The 21,761-nt window shown below is 42.4% G+C and overlaps 2 protein-coding genes across 2 annotated transcripts; both read right to left on the bottom strand.

The window, feature by feature from the left end:
- Positions 1–2,842: 2,842 nt before the first annotated feature.
- On the bottom strand, positions 2,843–5,098 carry LOC110485642 (cyclin-dependent kinase 4 inhibitor D). The gene is made up of 3 exons (XM_021556746.3): positions 4,884–5,098; positions 4,358–4,527; positions 2,843–3,907 (listed from the first exon to the last, which is right to left on the bottom strand). The coding sequence occupies exons 2-3, from the start codon at positions 4,499–4,501 to the stop codon at positions 3,515–3,517; spliced, it is 537 nt and encodes a 178-aa protein (XP_021412421.3). The 5' UTR covers positions 4,502–4,527; positions 4,884–5,098; the 3' UTR covers positions 2,843–3,514.
- Positions 5,099–5,529: 431 nt separating this feature from the next.
- Positions 5,530–12,096, bottom strand: LOC110485640 (AP-1 complex subunit mu-2). The gene is made up of 12 exons (XM_090204394.1): positions 11,881–12,096; positions 10,135–10,291; positions 9,842–9,909; positions 9,512–9,642; positions 8,452–8,599; positions 7,778–7,904; positions 7,514–7,656; positions 7,053–7,124; positions 6,816–6,974; positions 6,244–6,369; positions 5,967–6,042; positions 5,530–5,796 (listed from the first exon to the last, which is right to left on the bottom strand). The coding sequence occupies exons 1-12, from the start codon at positions 11,920–11,922 to the stop codon at positions 5,771–5,773; spliced, it is 1,275 nt and encodes a 424-aa protein (XP_090060520.1). The 5' UTR covers positions 11,923–12,096; the 3' UTR covers positions 5,530–5,770.
- Positions 12,097–21,761: the final 9,665 nt, after the last annotated feature.

Here is a 21,761-nt window from a genome sequence, read left to right as displayed (position 1 = left end):
TGCAAGTTACTGCACAATGCCACAATGAACTGGGTCAGACACAGCCATGTTAACACACAAACACCAAAGCGTTCCTGTTGTCAGTGTGTTGTGTTTCTCCTCCTGTAGAAGGAGCCCAGTCTTGCCCTGCCTTTTGTCTCCATAACAAGCGTTCATATCAGCCAAGCCAGGAACATACATACCTCAGTAATACCTAATCACACAGGCCAGCCCACACACTCACAATCACAGACAAGGCCAATGGGGGGAAACTGCACTTCCCTGTTCATGCTGGAGCTACAGTAGGGGAGTAGGCTAGGTTGGAAGGTGGGGGAGTGGATAGAGAGAGAGAGCAGCCAGTGGAAATTTCCAAAGGTGTGCAGACAGCACTGTTTGTCACACCAGTGTGTCCTTGGTATGCACATGCACACACACACGCGTCCCACTCTGCTCTGCCAATCATTTCCTTTACCTTTCAGGCAGTAGTGTCAGTTAAAGGTTGATCTGGAATTTGGAAATGACGTCCAGGATTAGTCAGACACAACCCAGTTTAATAACCCCCGAGACAGAGCCATAGACAAGCCCTAACGGAGCCCTAACCTCTGGCCCAGACACTCCGGTAGAGCTGATAGAATTCGATAGGTGCACAAAGTATGGTAATTGCGTCTTCTGGCCTTTTGATAGGCTGGGTGGAGTTCTTACTGTATTGTTTACACCTAACAAATCACTATCAGATCTACATAGGAGGGGCTAGGGATTGTTCCTGGAAGGAGTAATAGGTTGGGTGTTGACTCTAAACTGTGCTGCTTAGCAAGTAGAGCACGAGCAGAAGTCTCAATGCGTATCATGTTATGTTTGTTTCGGTGTGTACCAGCCAACAGGTCTGGTCATCCTAATGCAATATTTACACAAATAGGAGTTGATCTCATCTCCTCTAAGATACTTCCTCTATTTGCTTCCCAGCAATATAATTTAATTCCAGCAAACTTGAGAAATGTTTACCAATTGTGTGATTTAAGTTACTCAGCGTGTTGTATATCTGGGATAGCCTGGTTCCAGATCTGATTGTGCTGTGTTGTTAATGCCTATGGTCATTGGCGTGATAATGACCATAGGCGTTGGCAAGACGGCACAAACAGATCTGGGACCAGGCTATATCTGGGAGGCAGGAACTGTGTCAATGTTTCCTATCCTAACAGATGTGATAAGCTCATAATGACTCATTATATTACTTCATCCTGCATGCTAAATATACAGAAATTGAACCGGTATGATGGAAAGGTCTAGCATGGGTACCAGTCTGTTTCTCTAACGGTCCACTCCTTGTTCTCTGTGTCATATGGCAAAGATGGTTTAGCATGACAAGGAGTGGCAAGGAGTGGAATGATCGCTTAACCTACTGGTAGCCAGACTAGGAAAGGTCATTGTTATCATAACATTATCATTATGTCACCATACTGCTTAAGCACTATTTCAACCCCAAATACAGGTTACCCATAGGCACAGGTCTAGGATCAGATTATTTCCCCCCATTCTCAAGAGAACAAGTGATAAGGATGTTTTGTTAGGTGAATTTTGGCTTGTGGCACACACTGTAGGAAAACAACACATCCATTGTGCCAGGCAGTGCCCTTCTATGTGCCCTTCTATGCCTGGACTTGGGTAAACTGCCTGGACAGCTCTTAACCAAACAGGGCCTTCATTCATCCCTGTGTGCATGCGCCCGTGAGTGTATGTCCAGGTATCTGCCGTTACCTTTGTGTTTTCTCTGTGTAGTACATTCCATCGTGGAGTCATTAGAAATGTCCTTGTTGACTCACCTTGGAGTTAACACTCATGAGTGCAAAACAGAATACAATGGACAATGGTAAAAGGTAAAGTACTCGATCTAGAAGTGTACTATCGCTGTAGCCACATTCACATTGCACTTAGCCCAGAGTTAAGAGAATGCAGTGTCAAAAGGTCTCATGTAAGATGTTTTTTTTAGAAATGCCAATACAATAGATGAATAACACAACTGATTGGGTTTACGATAGAAAGGTATGACAGTCATGAAGAAAAGACTCTTAAGCCTTAAAACATTTTCTGTCTATAATCATATGAATTTGTGAAGGTTCTTGAAATTGCACAAAACCACCCCGTTATCTCAAAAGTGTTATGGGGACACCTGCACCTAGTCAGGTTTGCCCGTAGAGATACAGAAGACTCATGGATATAATCCGTTTCAGCGTGAACATTGCCATTGAGGGCTCCCACCATTTTAAAGAAGTCAACTGGGTGGGGATTCCCATGGGCTGTAGCTTCAATAGCGCTGCCACAGGTAGCCTAGTGGTTAGAGTGTTGGGCCAGTAACCGGAAGATTGCTGGATCGAATCCGCAAGCTGACAAAGTAAAAATCTGTCATTCTGCCTCTGAGCAAGGCAGTTAACCCACTGTTCCCCGGGCACCTTGGATGTCGATTACGGCAGCCCCCCACACCTCTCTGATTCAGAGGGGTTGGGTTAAATGCGGAAGACACATTTTAGTTGAATACATTCAGTTGGACAACTGACTAGGTACCCCCCTTTCCCTATCACAGAGCTATAATGACACAGATCTAAAGAAAAGTCCTCCATCTCTATGGGTTTGCCTCCCTTCTTGGCTCCTCAACTCTAGTTGGATAGTGACCTCCTGTGGCCACAAGAGAACTGCACTTGTCCTCACATTCTTGAATATGGACTTCATGCTTGTAATAATATAGAAGATTCTTTTGATCAAGATTCTGAATTTTAAGTCAGACATAATTCTAATTGTATAACCTGTTGTTGCTATTTTACCAACAGTAACTCTTTAGCCAAGTCCCATAGAATAGAAACAAAAAAGGTCAAGTTAAACACTTTATTTTGTGCTTCAGTCTTCCAAGAAGGAATGAATACTTCATTTTTTCATTTTCAATAGTATTTGTATATAAATAACATCTCAAAAAAACAAAACCGACAATGTAGCTATTTACAAAAAGTTCATATGAATATTTTCAATAAATAAATACATGTAAAATTCCCAAAAATTCTAAATATGCCTAATAAAAGACAAGTTTTCAAAGATAAACACAACTACCATGCAATGCAGTCATCATGGGATACACCATGTCAAGTCAAAATATCAAAGTTTGGAAAAAAATCAAACAGTTCAATTTCCTTCACAGTGAGGAATAATAATGCAATATAAGTCATCACAAACACTCAATAATAAAGCCATGTACAAGTGTGCACTCCTGAATCAAAGGGGGGGAAGAGGTCAAATTTACCATCAAAAGGTGCTTTGCTCTGTGCAAAAATGGTGTCCAAATAATGTCCACCATACTTATTCTTCCATAAGCTGCCAAAACAGGACGGTAAACACAAGTCAACCTCGACCAGTTACTAAAAATCATACTTTACATCAATGAATTCAAGTCACCAGGTTTTGAGAGGAGAGTGTAGAAGGGGAGTCTATGAACCATCCAATTTGGCATAGAGAGGGGGTGGGGGGGTTGGTGGTAGAGTCCATCTAACTCCTAAAGAGGGAGAGGTGGGGAGTGAGAGAACACTTTAGACTCCAGCTGTCTCTCTAGAAGCTCTACCACGTCCGGTGTACATGATGATGAGGCTCGGGCGAGGTCAACAGCTGTCTCTCCACTGGTGTTGGGGTGTTTCAGGTTGGAGAGAGGTGCAAGGAACTCAATGACGTCCCGGTAGCCCTCTCGGACAGCGATGTGGATGGGTAGGGTGCCGGTGTGGTCTGGCCTGTTGACTGACGCGCCGAACTCCACCAGAACCCGGAGTGTGTCCACGAAGCCAGTGCGTGCCGCATCATGTGCCGGTGAGACTCCTCGCCGGTCTGTGATATTTGGGTCGGCTCCGTGCTCCAACAGTAAGCTGGCCACGTTGGAGTTGCCCATCATCATCACCTAGGGAGAACAGAAGGAGACTTGACGTTAGAGGGCGTTATCAAATGTTATTCATCACATGATGCAGTGTTTGATATAGGCCTAGTGGGAGAGAGTTCATGGGATCGTAACAATTTAATTGTATGTAGGGTAATTACAAAGGATATAAGTAGCTAGGTTAGGTATATTTGTCAGAACTGTTGTCCAACACTTTAGCTATTAATGAGCAATAGACAAGGTTGTTACTTAATGCTTCAAAGAAAATGGTTAAACTCTGGTTTTCACTGCATTTCATTCAAACAAGGTATAAGAAACCATTCTGAGGAAGCAACCATGGGCTGACAGCTCTGTTGTTGTCTCCCTCTCACACAGACTTAGTTAGCTACCTATACTACATTCAAAGCCAACACAGTTTGAGTCGAAATATTACAGGCTAGGACACAATGAAAGTTCAATGAGGAAGTTGGTTACCTGTAGAGCGGTCTTTCCAAATTGATTGACAGTATCGGGGTGCACTCTGCATTCCGGCCCTAGCATCCTCCTGACCTCGTCCGTATTTCCCTTGGCTGCGGCAGCGGTCAGGCTCTTGGCCGCATCACTCTGACTCAGGACCATTGTGGACGGATTTCTATATTTTCTCCCTAAAATATGAATAGCAGAAATAGCTAGATGAGTAGCTACCCAGTATCTAATTGTAATCAACTGTTCTAGTCTATCAACGCTAGCCAGTTCGTCTCGTTAGCTAGCTCACTATCATTTATCCCCAACCAGCAAACGTTAGCAAGCTAGTTGCAAGTAGTTCAACTAACACATTATAGTGAGAAAAAAAATACATATTATATATATATATATATATATATATTACACACACTTCACAACGTTATTTCTTCGAAATTATGGAGCCCAATTCTAGCTAGTAGGATAGGATAAGAATGCTAGCTAGTAGCTAGCAGTCTCAAAGGGGAATCAAAACTCATATGAAAAGGTAGTTAGTTACCTTGTCTGTTTTGAAATGATCCCGACCGTTACAGGCTCTTCTTTTCTGTCCTTTTTTCGAGATACTTTTGAAATAAATCACAGCAGGTAAATGTTGAATAACTTTGAAGGCTGCAGGACCTTTAATTTGCGCGCTGAGAACTACGTTACCGTTTACCCAACCAACATTTACAAACATTGGACAGAACGTATCTCGACCAATCAGCGCGTTGAATGGCGAGGTGGGTGGAGTAAGGACTTGGTTGCCACCATACAGTCACTGGTTGCTACAGTATCACTGTGGTAACAGTTGAGTCGACCAATGAGAAGCCATAGCGTAGAAGGCGGGCAATTTTGCGGACGTTGATGTCTTCAAAGTACATTCATTCACATTTCTAAAATGTTATAGTAAATGTCCAAAGTCAGACATTTGATAGTAAGTCTCCAAAGTCATGTAGAAAAAAAGGCGGGTTATTGAAGAAATCATTCTCAAATGCCCGCGATTGACAGTTGTGTCATTAAAACGCGGGTGTGAAAAACGTTTGATATGGGATTTTATATACTTTGGCTAAAATAGCAGCTAGCATTTTGGATGATATAAAACAATACATTCATAGCTAAAATGTTTTGTTCATTAAATGTAATAATACACAAGAAAAACAACCCCATTACGTATTTCAAGGCTATAGTTTAATATAAACATTTAACAATCTAAGAGACAATGAGTAAAGCAATTAAAATCTCAAATTACATTGCATGACATAAAAGTTAAAATCACAAACAATTTTATACAGTAACATTATTAAGTAGAGCATTTCAATGAAATTCAAAGACATTTTCCTTTTTTATGTGTGCAATTAAATTGAACAATGATCTCTGGACGCAAAGGCAGAAGTTAGCCACCATGGTTTAGAAGTTACTCCGTAGTTGGTAATCTAAATGAAAGAAAATAGAACAATAAAAATACTATAGGATAAATACTAGTTCTAATTTTAAAGAGTAAAAATACTTTATTCCCTTAAATTTCTCTCTCTCTATGAATAAATGATGGGTCTCTTTTTGCTATACATGAGTAAGCTATATCTAAAGAGCATGGCAGTCCTACCTCCACTCTGTGTGATGTATCTGACCCAGGGCAAGGCCTGGTAACCACTCTTCTCTATAATTTTCATGTACCGCACCTTGAGGCATACAGAGTGACAGAGGAGAGGAGAGAGATCCGTGTAACTTGATATAATGGATCATTTGTTTTGCCTAACCAAATGAGGAACTTGTAGCCTATGCTAGTTTATGCTAAGTATGTTACCACTTTGGTTCCGCATAAGCTTGTTTTCAAAGGTCAATACAGTATACTCACAGGCGGGAGCACACACACAGCTCACCTGTATCCCTGACACTGTGAAGTATGGAATCTCAAAGTTGACAGTGATGGGAGGTTTGCCCTCCATCTCATCATTCTCCACACTGGGCAGGCCAAAGCTGGCCCGCATCAGAAACTCCTTACCGCCCTGGAGACAGATAGACAGAGAGGGAGAAAAAGAAAGAGAGAGAGGGAGGCGGAGAGATACAGAGAGAAAAATTACAGAAAGAGTGAGATGGTTCATATAGGGCCCTGAGTTTTTCATTCTGATGATGTGTCCTGACCAGAAAAAGAGGCTGGAGTTTTTCCAGGTCAGGAGCCTTAATGTTCTAAATTCTAGGGTTCATTGTTGACCCATTTCCTGGCCGACGTGTTTTCATGGTCATCACTCTCTCACTGTTAAGTTGGTCAAGGTTCCGACATCAGGGTTAGCTATCCTGCTTACAGAGCTTTTTGTTGCGAAGATGCGCGCGCTTCACTCGGACGGGACGTTTGCTTGTAAACAAAAAAAATGGCTCTATATATTTGGCCTTGAGTTTCGTCGACAGGGAAGAACGGCTGGAGACAGAAGTGCTGCTTGGATGAAACACTTACAGGGAAGGACTTGATAGTCCATACAGCCAGGTTCTTCTCAGGGACGTATTTAGCGTGGCCTGTACTGGTCTTAAACTTGGGGGAGTCAGCGTCACTGGGGACAGGAACCCGCACCTCCACGTTGTTGGCTACTGACTGCTTCTTGAACTGACCTTTAGCCTATGGAATTAGAGAAAGGCAACTGTAGCATAGGACAATGCATAGATTCATACACTAAGTGTTACTATATAACACTACCTTAACCATGATCTCAACTCGACTGTGAGAGAACTTCTCGATGACAGACTCAATCCATATCAGAGGCTTCACCTGTAGGGATACAGAATGTATTTAGTTCTACCGTCCACTGGAAAGCCATTATACTACTTTATCAGTGATGTAGTGGTAGGAAAATAGGTGGGTAAATGCTGATCGCCGTTCGCGGTGAGTCAAGTAATACGCACATTACTTTCAATGCATTTTCCCCGAAAAATGTGGGTAAGTGCACACGCAAAATAAAAAATGGTGCATGAAGTGTTTACCCTCCACTACACCACTGTCCTTGATACAGACAGGGCTTACAGCTCACTCAAGTATTGATTTCAGTACAGTAACAGTGCAATGGAAGGGTGAAACTGTATGAGGGAGGGATGAGGGTATTTTAGGGAGGTCATGTACATTTTCAGAGATACAATATGAATGTATTAAAGGTAACTCACGTGAGTGTTGATGCGGTAGGACATGAGTTCAGACTCTCCGTCAGGAGGGATGAAGGAGATGGTGCGGTCACTCTCGAAACGGGACAGACGAACACACTGGTGAAACTTAACGTCCTCCATCGTTACAGTCTTCCCTTTGTCTCCTGAACACACACACTCATTTTCATCAACATCTAAAATGCAATTGCATCTGAGAAGCAGTGACTGTGTGTGTGTGTGTGTGTGTGTGTGCTCACTGCTAGCCTGTGTGTGTATTGTACATACGGCCAGTGAGGGCGAACAGCGCTCGGTCATTGAGTCCCAGTCTCAGCTCAGGCATGCCAGACAGCATGGTCTTCAGCTTGACAGTGCCCACGATGTCACTGCTCATCACACTGCCATTGGCATTCACCTGGGGTCAACGCATGACACAGAGGTCAACCTCTGATGGAGACTTTTTATACAGTAGCTAGTTGATTTATTGAGAGAATACTCAGTCAATTAAAGATCAAATCCACACTAGGGGAAACAGCATCAGTGTTCACCCCGGCCTCTTCGGTATTGTTTTTGTTTTGTTGAGGAGATACGGCAGAGAGGAGCACCCGGCAGCAGGGGAAAACAACTGCAGTAGGCCTACATATTCTGCTGTTCGCGCGTGCAGTGATGTCTGAGGGAAAAACTGTGTTCGTTGTTTCCCGTAACTTCTTTGTTGTTGTAATATCGCAAACAGGCGTGGCAGTTCCACCAATTAAGGATTCCAGCTTTAATCAATTAAATGAATCAATTATTCAGAAAGCAAAGGTTATTGGTATTTTCAGTGATCAATATTTTCCTATGGAGATTAAAGCATTATATACACTAAACCAATTATGACAATTATTGATATTGCCGAAACACAAGAAAATTAATTGCCGAATTGCATGTATCAAACCCAACATCCTTATGGTAAAACCACTCACCAGTAAGTTGATGGACTCGATGACATCGATGAAGACCTCATTCTTCTTGTACTTGATGCCCTCTGACCTCCAGGACACAGCGTTGGTGACAGTGGTGGGAACCTTAGTCTTAGCCACCTCCAGCTTGGTGCCCTCCTGCGTGATGTACCTGGAGAGACAGCCAGTATGGACATCAGTAGCTTGATCTCAGATCTGTTTTGTAAGACAATGAATTACAAGGACCAGGAATTGGCAAGACAGCACATACAGATCTGGAATCAGGCTAAGTCAAGATAAAAGTCAATGTACCTGTAGTAGAGACAGACAGTATGGAGATCAGTCTGATTGGACTTTCAGAAGTCCCAAAACTTGTCCTTGCTTTATGGTGTTGGGTCTAGAACCAGTATCTGTCTATTAAAGCTGCATCTTTATAATAATAATAAATATGCCATTTAGCAGATGCTTTTATCCAAAGCGACTTTCAATCATGCACGCATACCTTTTATGTACGGGTGGTCCTGGGAATCGAACTCACTAATCTGGCGTTAGAAGCGCCATACTCAACCATACTCAGTCCATTCTCTCCATTTACCCAGTACACATGTATGACTAATTTACTATATTGTAACAGAGAACATGTGTATCAGTGTGTGTTGTGAATGGCAGGCTCCCCCACTGCCTTCCTCTGCAGATCCTTTATGGTCAGCTGAAGAATGGACTGAGGTCTGCCAAGGGGCAGAAGAAGTGCATCAAGGACCACAGCAAGACCTTCCTGAAGCGGAGAGCCTGACAACCAACTGCCATACCTGGCGCCCTACCTTCCGCCTGGGTGTCACACACCTCCAGGACACAATCCCATAGAGGAGAATCTAAACGTCTTGCACAAAGACACCAGCGTGCAGCGGGTACAGCCCTCTGAGGTGGAGAATTCACCTGCCCCTCATGTGGCAAACCACGCGGGTCTCGAATTGGCCTGCACAGCCACATGCAGTGGCACTGACGCAACTCCCCACAATTGGGAGCAGCGTCATCATCGAAGGACAGCCATAAGCAAGTAAGTAAGTGAGCGGGTGTCACTCACTCCTGCAGGATCTTGCTGTCGGTGGTCTGGGGGAAGCCAAAGTCCATGAGCTCGTCCAGTAGCTCATAGACCACCACAAAGTTGTCCTGTATGCTCTCCTCCTCCAACTCTGTAAAGTACTCTGTGAACACCTGGAAACAACACAACATCGATTGGCAGCCTCAGTAATAATATGTGAATTATGATCATGTTATGTCAAATGGGTAGGGAGAAACCAGTAGACACATTATGCAGGTCTTTTGGTAGTGAGAAACACTTCTGACTCAGCCATTGGGGTGAAAATGACAGCAATGGTGTTGTTAAGACAGCACAGACAGACCTCTGACTCACCTCAACCACTTTATAGAGGAAGGCATAGACCAGAGAGGCGTTGGAGTTCTTGTTGGTAGTGGCCACCACTGTGAGAGCGTCAAGGTAGATAGAACACACAGGCCTATTCTAAGGTCCTAGTGTAATATGTTTAAGAAGTTCATTATCATCTTTACTCTAGGGAAAAATACACATTTGTCTTTGTGTAGGTTTGACTAGCATCTCATTAGGAAAGCTAACATGATTTATACAGGCTACAAAATGGTAATGATTAACTTTTAGCTGGCTAGCGACTAAAATCATTATAAGGATACAGTACAGGTTGGTGTGCTTGATCCACAGGAAATGAACGTTGCCGTGCGACATGATTGGACAGGTAAGCCCCTCCTCTTCCTGTGTCATGAGCAAAGGCAGGAAATGGTCAATCTCAGCCATGTCCACGTCGCCCTTGTAGTTCCGACATATGAGCACCTGCAGGGTAAGAGGGGAAATTAATAGGGAAAGAAAAACAATAACCTATATGGGTCAAAGGTCACACCCTTAAGGCACCTGAGTTTTTCCTAAGCATGTGACGTGACTAAAAAAACTCATAGTCCTACTAGAGGTCAACGGGTGAGAGAGGTAATGAGGTAATGTAACGTAGAGGTCAACGGGTGAGAGAGGTGATGAGGCAATGTAACGTAGAGGTCAACGGGTGAGAGAAGTGATGAGGTAATGTAACGTAGAGGTCAACGGGTGAGAGAGGTGATGAGGTAATGTAATGTAGAGCAGATATGGGAAGAGTAGAACTAGAGATCATTATTCCAGCAACCTTCTGGATGTGTCAGGCGAAGAGGTCTCATAAACGTTACACAATATTTAATGTTGAGTCCTGTACATGTTCCATCGATTCCATATCTAAGGAATGCTAAATGAAGGACGAACATAAGGGCTTGACAACTCTTTGCCTTGGCAAGAGATCAGATGGCTGAGATTGGGCTCCAGAGCTACACCTGTCATTCAATCAAGATGTTGCAGTGCCTACAAAGTCTAGGTGTACAGTAGTACCATGCTACAGGCTTATAACGGTGGTTATTGTGGCTTGTCAGTTGTTGTGTCAGCCTAGGCCAGGGGTTCGGCAACAGGCGGCCCAAAACCGTCCCAAGTGATATTGTTTTTTAGTAAAATCAACATATAATATATATTTTTTAGGATTTTAGTTTTTGTTTAAAAAAAAGACTAAAATCAACAAGAATTCAGCTAAAATTGAGTTTACTTTAATGATCGTGTCTTAATGTAATCAAGGAATTCAAATATGTCTTTTTGGCTTTATTATTATAATTATTATAATTATGTTCTGGCCCCTCGAACATAATCGGCCCGGCTGCTGAATATGGTTGCCTTGGCCTACTAATTTGCATGTAGCCTAATACAACCTCTTGCTGTTGTGCCACCTGAAACCATGTCCTCTTTCCCCTCCCATGACTTCTAGGCCTATTGTAGAGGGGTGGAATCTTTTTATCAAATTACACCTCTAGCTGTGAGAGATTCAGGCTATACTGAATCTCTCACAGGATAAGAAACCTGAATAGAGCATTCTCTTCTGTTTATAACAGGAAGTACTGTGTTGTCTGCCCAACCACATGTGATTTATAATGTGTTAATCTTGGCACTATCCTTCTACAATGTACACAAGATGACAGGTGCCAGGCAACTTTGACTCACTTACTATATTCACTTTCATGTTTGGAAATGATATGTAATTATTTTGTGGCAGCTTTTTTCATAACACCTGGTATAAGAATTTGTCAAGTCTAAAAAGGATGCAGCCACTGGCCTTATGACCTGTTTTTATCCGCTTGTGTCCGGAAGTGACTTGTGCAAGGCTTGAATGGAACTGTCACAGGCAACGAATTAATCTTTAACGACGTGGCTATCTATTAATGTTTAATGGCAAGAGCAAACGTTGAACAAACTCGATTTCAATCCCAAACAAAAGCGAGTTAAGGTCAAGTCAAGCTAAAACTGACATTGTTTATAGCGTTATCAATGGCAACAATCAAAATGATAAGTGATCTTACCTTTCCTTTCAAGTCCAGAACGAAGACAGCGGAGGCAGACATTATCAGCACCAAATGGATCACTCCGCAAGTATTTCAAACACTACACGCTTGTCCGCTTAAATTTTAAGCTTTTCCTTTCGCCAGTAAAGTAGTCTAAATGGGTATAAATGTACTCATGGCTTCCACGGTTCCTTTTCTTGAAGGGACACGTCAGATCTGACGTCACGGGCCTCCAGGTAAAACATTAACAGCATCGCACTCACCTGTATGGAAAAAAAATTGGCCTGGACGCACTGCTCGATTATTTCGCGAGATGGTGCAATAGATCCAGATATGCATGTTGGAACTTTTAGCGCAATATACTCACGACTTCCACAAGATGGCAGACGTACATTAGATAAGTAACGATTGCAAAAATCCACCGATCGATTCTGTACCATACAGCACAGGAGGCTGGTGGAACCTTAATTGGGGAGGACAGGCTCGAGGTAATGGTTGGAGTTGTATAAGTGGAATGGTATCAAATATATCATGGTTTCCATCTGCTTAATGCCATTCCATTCGCTCCGTTCAAGACATTATTATGAGCAGTCCTCCCCTCAGCAGCCTCCACTGCCATACAGTCTATAGACTCTATGGTCTGTAGGCCTGGCCTGCTGATAACAGTTTCATGTGATCTTGAATTTAAAATAAAAAATATATTTTCTGCTTCACATATCTAGAATTTACTTTAGATGGCTGGAGCTTTTCCCAATTAGATTTATTTTGACCTGGTGACCTTGACTTTTAACAGGCATTATGTCTGTCAAGATGTTTTGTAAGTTAATGCAGTGATATTTATTGCACTGACGTCACTTTTGGAATCTTGCAAAGAACTGGCTAACAACAAACTCACATGTTTCTCCTCAAAGTCAAACCCCCCCAAAATGATCTGACACTTCATTATTTCATTACAAAACCCCAGGCCTTTCAGCGTTTACTGGTCTCTTTATCTGGACATCTTTACAAAGGCCTATAAGGATTTGTCTAGACCTGGGTTCAAATAGTATTCATCTTTATATATATATATATATATATATATATATATATATATATATGTATGTGTGTGTGTGTGTGTGTGTGTATATATATATATATATATGTGTGTGTGTGTGTGTGTACTCTGAGTGTTTGATTGTGCCTGCATAAAGATGACAGATGGACAGAATTAGTTTGGACTTTTGGGACTATTCCATTGGATCCATTCACTGTACCAGTCGAGCTCAATCAAGCCCAGCTAAAGTAATTGAATACTACTTGAACCCAGGTCTGGATTTGTCATGTGCACTCCCTTTACAGCTTCTTAATCTGTTATAACCCTTACTTTACAAGGCAACTCGCCTCCTTCCCCACTGGGGCCTCAGTCCCTCTGTAGGCGGCTTGGTGCCCTACATCTCCCTTCCTCTCTCTTCCTCTCCTCTCTGTAGGAAAGCTGTGTGTGTGTATGTGTGTGTGTATTTAGGCTATAGGAAGGCCATGGCCAACAACAGACTTCCATGTAGGAGTTGTGTATGTTATGGGAGGGTTGGGACATGTGTCAATCTCTGTCAGTGTATTGCTCATTTTGTCCAAAAGCTTTGTTTGCACCAGCTTGAAGTAGCCATATCCAACCCACAGATAGGATAATTTGTAGACCTACTGGAGCTGTAAACTAGACAGCAACGCCTTGGGGAAACACACATGCTACATTCACAAAGGCTGTGGCCTGGCTATCAAATAATAAAGGGTCAGATGTGGGCCAATGGGTGACATGCTTTGTGTACCTTTCAGACACACACACTGTTTGTTTTAGTCAGGTAGTGCAGGTCTGCTGCCATCTTTTCCAGCCACCCTTAACTTAACCTGTTTTTGGACAAAATGTGTCTAAAAACAGGTGACGTTATGGGTGACGAGCAAAGATGACAGTTTATCCAAATCAAAGTTTAGCATCCTCCACCAATGTTTGATTTGAAACTTGAAAAAATCACCCCCACACTCCAAATCAGGCATGGCCTACGGGAAGAGAGTGAAAAATGTAAACATCAACATCAACCCCACGATTCTTAATTGGACCTCTTCTTCCTCCCCTGTTGTTGTGGCCTGGATGTGAAGCCAGAAGGAAAGGCCATCTCCGCTGCAGCCTTGGGATGTGTCTCTAATGGCACCCTATTCCATACATTGTGCACTACTTGTCCAAAGTAGTGCACTATATAGGGAATAGGGTGCCATTTGAGATGCAGGCTTGACTGACTGCAGTAGCCTTCCCATATCCCCCATATGGGGTACTTGGAGGTCCAACAATAACATATGGAAACGCTTTGTAGGTCAGACAGACTCCAAAGGAAACAAATGACTTGTAGTTCAGGCAGACTTCAAAGGAAACAAATGACATGTAGGTCCGACAGACTCCAAGGGAAACAAATGACTTGTAGGTCAGACAGACTCCAAGGAAACAAATGACTTGTAGTTCAGACAGACTTCAAAGGAAACAAATGACTTGTAGTTCAGACAGACTTCAAAGGAAACAAATGACTTGTAGGTCAGACAGACTTCAAAGGAAACAAATTACTTGTAGGTCAGACAGACTTCAAAGGAAACAAATGACTTGTAGTTCAGACAGACTTCAAAGGAAACAAATGACTTGTAGTTCAGACAGACTCCAAGGAAACAAATGACTTGTAGTTCAGACAGACTTCAAAGGAAACAAATTACTTGTAGGTCAGACAGACTTCAAAGGAAACAAATGACTTGTAGGTCAGACAGACTCCAAGGGAAACAAATGACTTTTCCTCTACCTCTCTAGGTTTTACTATACAGTAGGTCAACAAGTTAAACTGTTCAACAGTAGCTTCTTGCTACTATCTATCCCAGGGGTTCTTAAACTTTATCATCTCAAGACCCAAATGAGAAATTGACCGTGACCCAAATTGCCCTCCAACAACTGATTTTAAATCTGATTTTAAACCTAACCTTAACCACACTGGTAAACTTATGCCTAACCCTTACTTTAAATTAAGATTTTAAAAAGCAAAAACAAATCCATACATTTTTACGACTTTGCAGCTTGGCCATCTAGTGGGTCGATATGACTGTACATTCTATTGTTCCTTCAGTGCACTGCTGAGTGCCGTAAAGAGGTAGACATACACAACAGACGACACATTGACGCAGCTGCTATTGTCATGACCTAGTTAAGAACACCTGTGCCGGTCAAATCATCTCCCCTTCACATGATGGGTCAAACCATCACAAGCTCAGTTCATTTAACCCTCAGACTTCACCATGGTATGTACAGGCCTGACCGGGGCATATGGAGAAATGTAATGGACCAGCTAAGTGGTGATGCTCTTGACCAGTCTTACTCTCACTCCTACCAATTTCTCAACAGTGTAGAGTCACCACTGAACATATTGATGGTAGAACTACTAGTGACTAGTTGGCCTACGACTAGTTGGCCTACGACTAGTTGGCCTACGACTAGTTGGCCTACGACTAGTTGGCCTACATGTGTCTGGGTGTGTTTGAATGCAGCAGTGTGTTTCAAAGTGTATCCTCCCCTGCAGCCTGAGAGGAAGCATTGCTCTGGGTAGTGGCTGGTGTCTTTGGGTCTCTGAGACAGAGACTATTGTTATTGCTTATCACCAGACCAGTACAGCCAGTACCACTCTGTTCTGTTTGGTAAACTGGCTAGTGACCTGTTGTTCCTGTTCCTGAAGTGACTTCCTGTTCTCATGTCACAAGACACTCCCTCTCGTAGACTGTCACAGTGGTGTGATGTTCTGACCCCGCCCCATTGTGACATCGCTGGCCAATGGGAGATGGCGGAATGGCAATATGTAAATAGTCAGGTGAGGTGACGATGCAGGAGATAGTGTCTATGAGCCTATCCCCTGGGGACAAACATTGTTTGTCACCTGTGTTTCAGGGTGTGTCTTAAAGCCATAGGGGTCTAGCACACTGTGGATCTAGACTCATTTGAATGGCTATAAAGGGCGATAGCTATGTGCATCTGTCAACAGTGATGCTGATGGAGTGTATGTGGATACAGACCCTGTATAATTTCCATTGCTCTGCACTTTCACACGTTTTACCTGCAGGCGTCCCTTTACCCATCATAACACTATTATAGCTTAGCTTCCATACAACATACTGCATCTAACAAAGGGGAGTGAAGGTTAGGCCAAAAAAAACAACCCCAGAATTGCACCTCCAGCTTTGTATTGCAGTTATATGTTGAATCCAAAGATTTATCAGAAGACTGTTGATCTACAGTAAAACTGTACTGAATGTCCCACTGGGGCCTCCTGGGGCCACCAGTACAAAAATGTATGCAATCACTTGTTATAAGCCACTTTAAGTAAAGGTGTCTGCTAAATGGCATACATTATTATAAATGTTGGCAAACTGTTTGCCCATGCATAGGTACCGCACAAGGCGATCCTATGTAATTCTCTATCCATTGGATGTTCCTGGCTGTGTAGGTAGACTCCACGTGTAGACCACTCCTACTAAGGAATGTGGATGCTAGTTCCTGGCTGTCTAGGTAGACTCCATGTGTAGACCACTCTTACTAAGGAATGTGGATGCTAGTTCCTGTCAGATGTTATTCATTGATAGAGAACAGGTCTGTCCTTGAGGAGTGGATAACGACATCACAGCTCATAGACGAATCTATTCATTCACTTCCTGCATAGCTCACCTATATATACTTTATATAAGTAAGCTAGATACCATTCAAATCAAATGTCAACTTTGTAAACAACAGGTGAAATGTGTACTTACGAGCCCTTCCCAAAAATGCAGAGAGAAAAATAATAGACAAATAATAACACAAGGAATAAATACACAATGACGGGGTACCAGTACACGGGGTACCAGTACAGAGTCGATGTCTAGGGGTACAAAGTAATTTAGGTAGATAGAGTGCCTTCAAAAAGTATTCACAGCCCTTGACTTTTTCCACATTTTGTTGTGTTACAACCTGAATTTAAAATGGATTAAATAGAGATTTTAGAGACACAATACCCCATAATGTAAATGTGGAAATGTTTTTTTCTTTCAAAATTTTGACAAATTAATAAAAAATGAAAAGCTCCTATTGGTAGATGGGTAAAAAATTACAATAAAAATCCATTTTTATCCCACTTTTTTACTTGATAAAGTGTGAAGAAGTCCAAGGGGTCTGAATACTTTTGCAAGGCACTGTATATCTGGTATCACCACATCCTCATCGGCAGACTCAACAGCCTTGGTTTCTCAAATGATTGCCTCGCCTGGTTCACCAACTACTTCTCTGATAGAGTTCAGTGTGTTAAATCGGAGGGTCTGTTGTCCGGACTTCTGGCAGTCTCTATGGGGGTGCCACAGGGTTCAATTCTTGGACCGACTCTCTTCTCTGAATACATCAATGAGGTCGCTCTTGCTGCTGGTGAGTCTCTGATCCACCTCTACGCAGACGACACCATTCTGTATACTTCCGGCCCTTCTATGGACACTGTGTTAACAACCCTCCAGGCAAGCGTCAATGCCATACAACTCTCCTTCCGTGGCCTCCAATTGCTCTTAAATACAAGTAAAACTAAATGCATGCTCTTCAACCGATCGCTACCTGCACCTACCCGCCTGTCCAACATCACTACTCTGGACGGCTCTGACTTAGAATACGTGGACAACTACAAATACTTAGGTGTCTGGTTAGACTGTAAACTCTCCTTCCAGACCCATATCAAACATCTCCAATCCAAAGTTACATCTAGAATTGGCTTCCTATTTCGCAACAAAGCATCCTTCACTCATGCTGCCAAACATACCCTTGTAAAACTGACCATCCTACCAATCCTCAACTTTGGCGATGTCATTTACAAAATAGCCTCCAATACCCTACTCAACAAATTGGATGCAGTCTATCACAGTGCAATCCGTTTTGTCACCAAAGCCCCATATACTACCCACCATTGCGACCTGTACGCTCTCGTTGGCTGGCCCTCGCTTCATACTCGTCGCCAAACCCACTGGCTCCATGTCATCTACAAGACCCTGCTAGGTAAAGTCCCCCCTTATCTCAGCTCGCTGGTCACCATAGCATCTCCCACCTGTAGCACACGCTCCAGCAGGTATATCTCTCTAGTCACCCCCAAAACCAATTATTTCTTTGGCCGCCTCTCTTTCCAGTTCTCTGCTGCCAATGACTGGAACGAAATACAAAAATCTCTGAAACTGGAAACACTTATCTCCCTCACTAGCTTTAAGCACCAACTGTCAGAGCAGCTCACAGATTACTGCACCTGTACATAGCCCACCTATAATTTAGCCCAAACAACTACCTCTTTCCCAACTGTATTTAATTTATTTATTTATTTTGCTCCTTTGCACCCCATTATTTTTATTTCTACTTTGCACATTCTTCCATTGCAAAACTACCATTCCAGTGTTTTACTTGCTATATTGTATTTACCTTGCCACCATGGCCTTTTTTGCCTTTACCTCCCTTCTCACCTCATTTGCTCACATTGTATATAGACTTGTTTATACTGTATTATTGACTGTATGTTTGTTTTACTCCATGTGTAACTCTGTGTCGTTGTATCTGTCGAACTGCTTTGCTTTATCTTGGCCAGGTCGCAATTGTAAATGAGAACTTGTTCTCAACTTGCCTACCTGGTTAAATAAAGGTAAAATAAATAAATAAATATCATAATATGTGATATAATAGCACACCTTGACGACTTCAAATGGATCATATTGACGTACATGTGTCGTATCTTGTGACTATAGTGAGAGGAAACATTGCAACATTGCTATCAGTCAGGGTTAGTACTAGGAGGTACCATGCAGACAAGATTGTGTTAGGGAGTGAGAGAGAGTATTGGGTCAAATGAAACGAATCTCCATAATATTGCCTGCCGTAATGGGATCCAAGCCCTTGGCTATTATCTATAGTACACAGAAGCATTCTCTCTTGTGTCTAGGAAGGAGATAAGGGGCTGTATGTACAATGTATCAGATGTCTCAGAGCAGGAGTGCTGTGAATGAATAAGATGGACGGCAGTATTCACAAAGAGTCTCAGAGCAGGAGAGCTGATCAAGGATGAGTTTAGCCTTGTAGAGATTTAGTAGGATTAAATTGACAAGAGGGGACCTGATCCTAGAACACCACTCCTACTCTGAGACGCTTGACACATTCGGCCCCAGGTTGGGGGTTGATTGATCGACGCTGGTTTCTGTATGAAGGACAGGCCTTGGTCTATTTGAAGGACTGGTATAACTGGACTCTTTTAAGTATCGCCTAGCTATGACCAGCCCCTAAAGTGAACATTCTTGTCAATTACTCTTAATGGTGTGCCTTTTTGCTTGTCAATGACACGGTCACTGAGGAGTGTGCAGTAGCGGTTTGTGGGCAAAATCACTGGGGAAGCCAGAACAAAAGCCATATTACACCCTATGTGTTGTGATAATTGCGTTGTTTGCTCCATATCCTGTTAGTTCACATGTCTTGACACCGTGATATATATATATATATATATACAGTCCTAAAGCAGAGACAATAAGAAGACACAGTGGCAGAATAAATTCAACCACACCTTTGTTTCACCACATAACCGAAGAGCAACATCTGTCCTGTGAAGTCCACAAAACATATTGCCTGTAACAAACAGTTACATCACCTACAGCAGTGGTTCCCAAACTTATTATAGTCCCGTACCCCTTCAAACATTCAACCTTCAGCTGTACCCCCTCTAGCACCAGGGTCAGCACACTCTCAAATATTTATTTTTTTGCCATCATTGTAAGCCTGCCACACACACACTATACAATACATTTATTAAACATAAGAATGAGTGTTAGATTCTGTCACAACCCGGCTCGTGGGAAGTGACAAAGAGCTCTTATAGGAGCAGGGCACAAATAATAATATAATAATAATCAATAATTTTGCTCTTTTATTTAGCCATCTTACATATAAAACCTTATTTGTACATCAAAAATGGTGAATAACTCACCACAGGTTAATGAGAAGGGTGTGTTAGAAAGGATGCACATAACTCTGTAATGTTGGTTTGTATTGGAGAGAGTCTCAGTCTTAAATCATTTTCCACACACAGTCTGTGCCTGTATTTAGTTTTCATGCTAGTGAGGGCCGAGAATCCACTCTCACATAGGTGTGTGGTTGCAAAGGGCATCAGTGTCTTAACAGCGCGATTTGTCAAGGCAGGACACTCTGAGCGCAGCCCTATCCAGAAATCTAGCAGTTTCTGATTAAATAAAATGTTTCGATGAGGCTGTCTTGTTCAGATATCGGTAAGTGGACTGGAGGCAGGGCATGAAAGGGATAACCAATCCAGTTGTTTGTGTCGTCCGTTTCGGGAAAGTACCTGCGTAATTGCTCACCCAGCTCACTCAGGTGCTTCGCTACATCACATTTGACATTGTCCGTAAGCTTGAGTTCATTTGCACACAAAAAAAAATCATACAATGATGGAAAGACCTGTGTGTTGTCCTTGTTAATGCAGACAGAGAAGAGCTTCTTGATAGCCAGTAGACTTTTGTATGTTGTAAAAGCGTTACATGGTCGCTGCCCATATCATTGCATAATGCAGAAAATACACGAGAGTTCAGGGGCCTTGCTTTAACAAAGTTAACCATTTTCACTGTAGTGTCCAAGCTATCCAAGCTATCGTCTTTCATGCTATCAGGCATTCCCTTGGCAGCAAGAGCCTCTCGGTGGATGCTGCAGTGTACCCAAGTGGCGTCGAGAGCAACTGCTTGCACGCGCGTTACCACTCCACTATGTCTCCCTGTCATGGCTTTTGCACCATCAGTTCAGATACCAACACATCTTGACCACCAACGTCCATTTGATGTCACAAAGCTGTGCAGTACTTTAAAAATATCATCTCGTGTTGTCCTGGTTTCCAGTGGTTTGCAGAAAGAGGATGTCTTCCTTATTTGACCCCCCATAAACGTAACGGACATATACCAGGAGCTGTGCCAGGCCCGCCAGGTCTGTTGACTCATCCAGCAGTAACGCATAGAATTCACTGGCTTGTATGCAAAGCAGTAATTGTTTCAAAACATCTCCTGCCATGATGCATCGTGAAACAGTGTTGTTGGATGAAGACATTGTCTGTATAGTTTTTTTGGGCCTTTTCCCCCAGCATTCCCCCAGTCATAAATAGTATGGGGCTTGCCTGTCCTAGCCACTCGGTAGCTCACCATATAAAACGCTTCTAGCCCCTTCTTATTAATGGTATCTGTTGCTTTTATACATGTCTTACTACTTGAAAGTCATCTTTATTCTCACTCAAAAAACTCCCGTGGCTTATTTTTCAAATTGTCATGTTTCATTTCTAAATGTCTGAGTAAGAGTGAAGGTTTCTTGCAAGAGAGAAACGGTTAATGTGATTGGATATTAATTATTTGACTAGGCTACCTGTATTTGACATTGTGTTGTTATTTCGCTGAACACTAGATGGTTTAATTGTATTTTTGGCAGTGAAACGAGGCTACTCAGGCAAGAAAAAACCTCACCCAAATGTATAGCCCCGTTGGAAAATATAAATGTACTGTTTGAAAATATGAATACTTTTTTTTTTTTTTTTTTTTCAAGCAAGTTCATGTTTCCACCATTTTCGGAACTATTGATTTAGAACCACGAAGAGTTTACCGCTAGTCTCTAAGAAAACAGGTGCTGCCTCCACTATTCCAGCACCATTTCACCTTCAACATTTCAACATCATCTAACCACCTATGCTTAGTCCTAATACAGTGACAACTAAAATATACCAAAAACATTTAGTCCAATCAATGTAAGCTACAGTAAATATGATGTGTGTGTGTGTGTGTGTGTGTGTGTTCTGGTGTGTGTGTGTGTGTGTGTGTGT

The sequence above is a fragment of the Oncorhynchus mykiss genome, chromosome 17 (genome assembly GCF_057628025.1).
Source record: "Oncorhynchus mykiss isolate SJ-2025 chromosome 17, ASM5762802v1, whole genome shotgun sequence".
In the NCBI taxonomy this organism is placed as follows: Eukaryota; Metazoa; Chordata; class Actinopteri; order Salmoniformes; family Salmonidae; genus Oncorhynchus; species Oncorhynchus mykiss.
The sequence above is the reverse complement of the archived record's forward strand: the minus strand, read 5'-3'. Positions and strand labels throughout refer to the sequence as shown.

Bases quoted from the DNA above. Each gene is read 5' to 3' on its own strand.
- LOC110485640 (XM_090204394.1), bottom strand. From the start codon at position 11,922: ATGTCTGCCTCCGCTGTCTTCGTTCTGGACTTGAAAGGAAAG. The intron at 8,600-9,511 runs GTGAGTGACACC...CTGTCTCTCCAG, and splicing joins GACAGCAAGATCCTGCAGGA to GTACATCACGCAGGAGGGCA. The intron at 7,905-8,451 runs GTGAGTGGTTTT...CGTTGACCCCAG, and splicing joins TCGAGTCCATCAACTTACTG to GTGAATGCCAATGGCAGTGT.
- LOC110485642 (XM_021556746.3), bottom strand. From the start codon at position 4,501: ATGGTCCTGAGTCAGAGTGATGCGGCCAAGAGCCTGACCGCTGCCGCA. The intron at 3,908-4,357 runs GTAACCAACTTC...TGTTCTCCCTAG, and splicing joins TTGGAAAGACCGCTCTACAG to GTGATGATGATGGGCAACTC.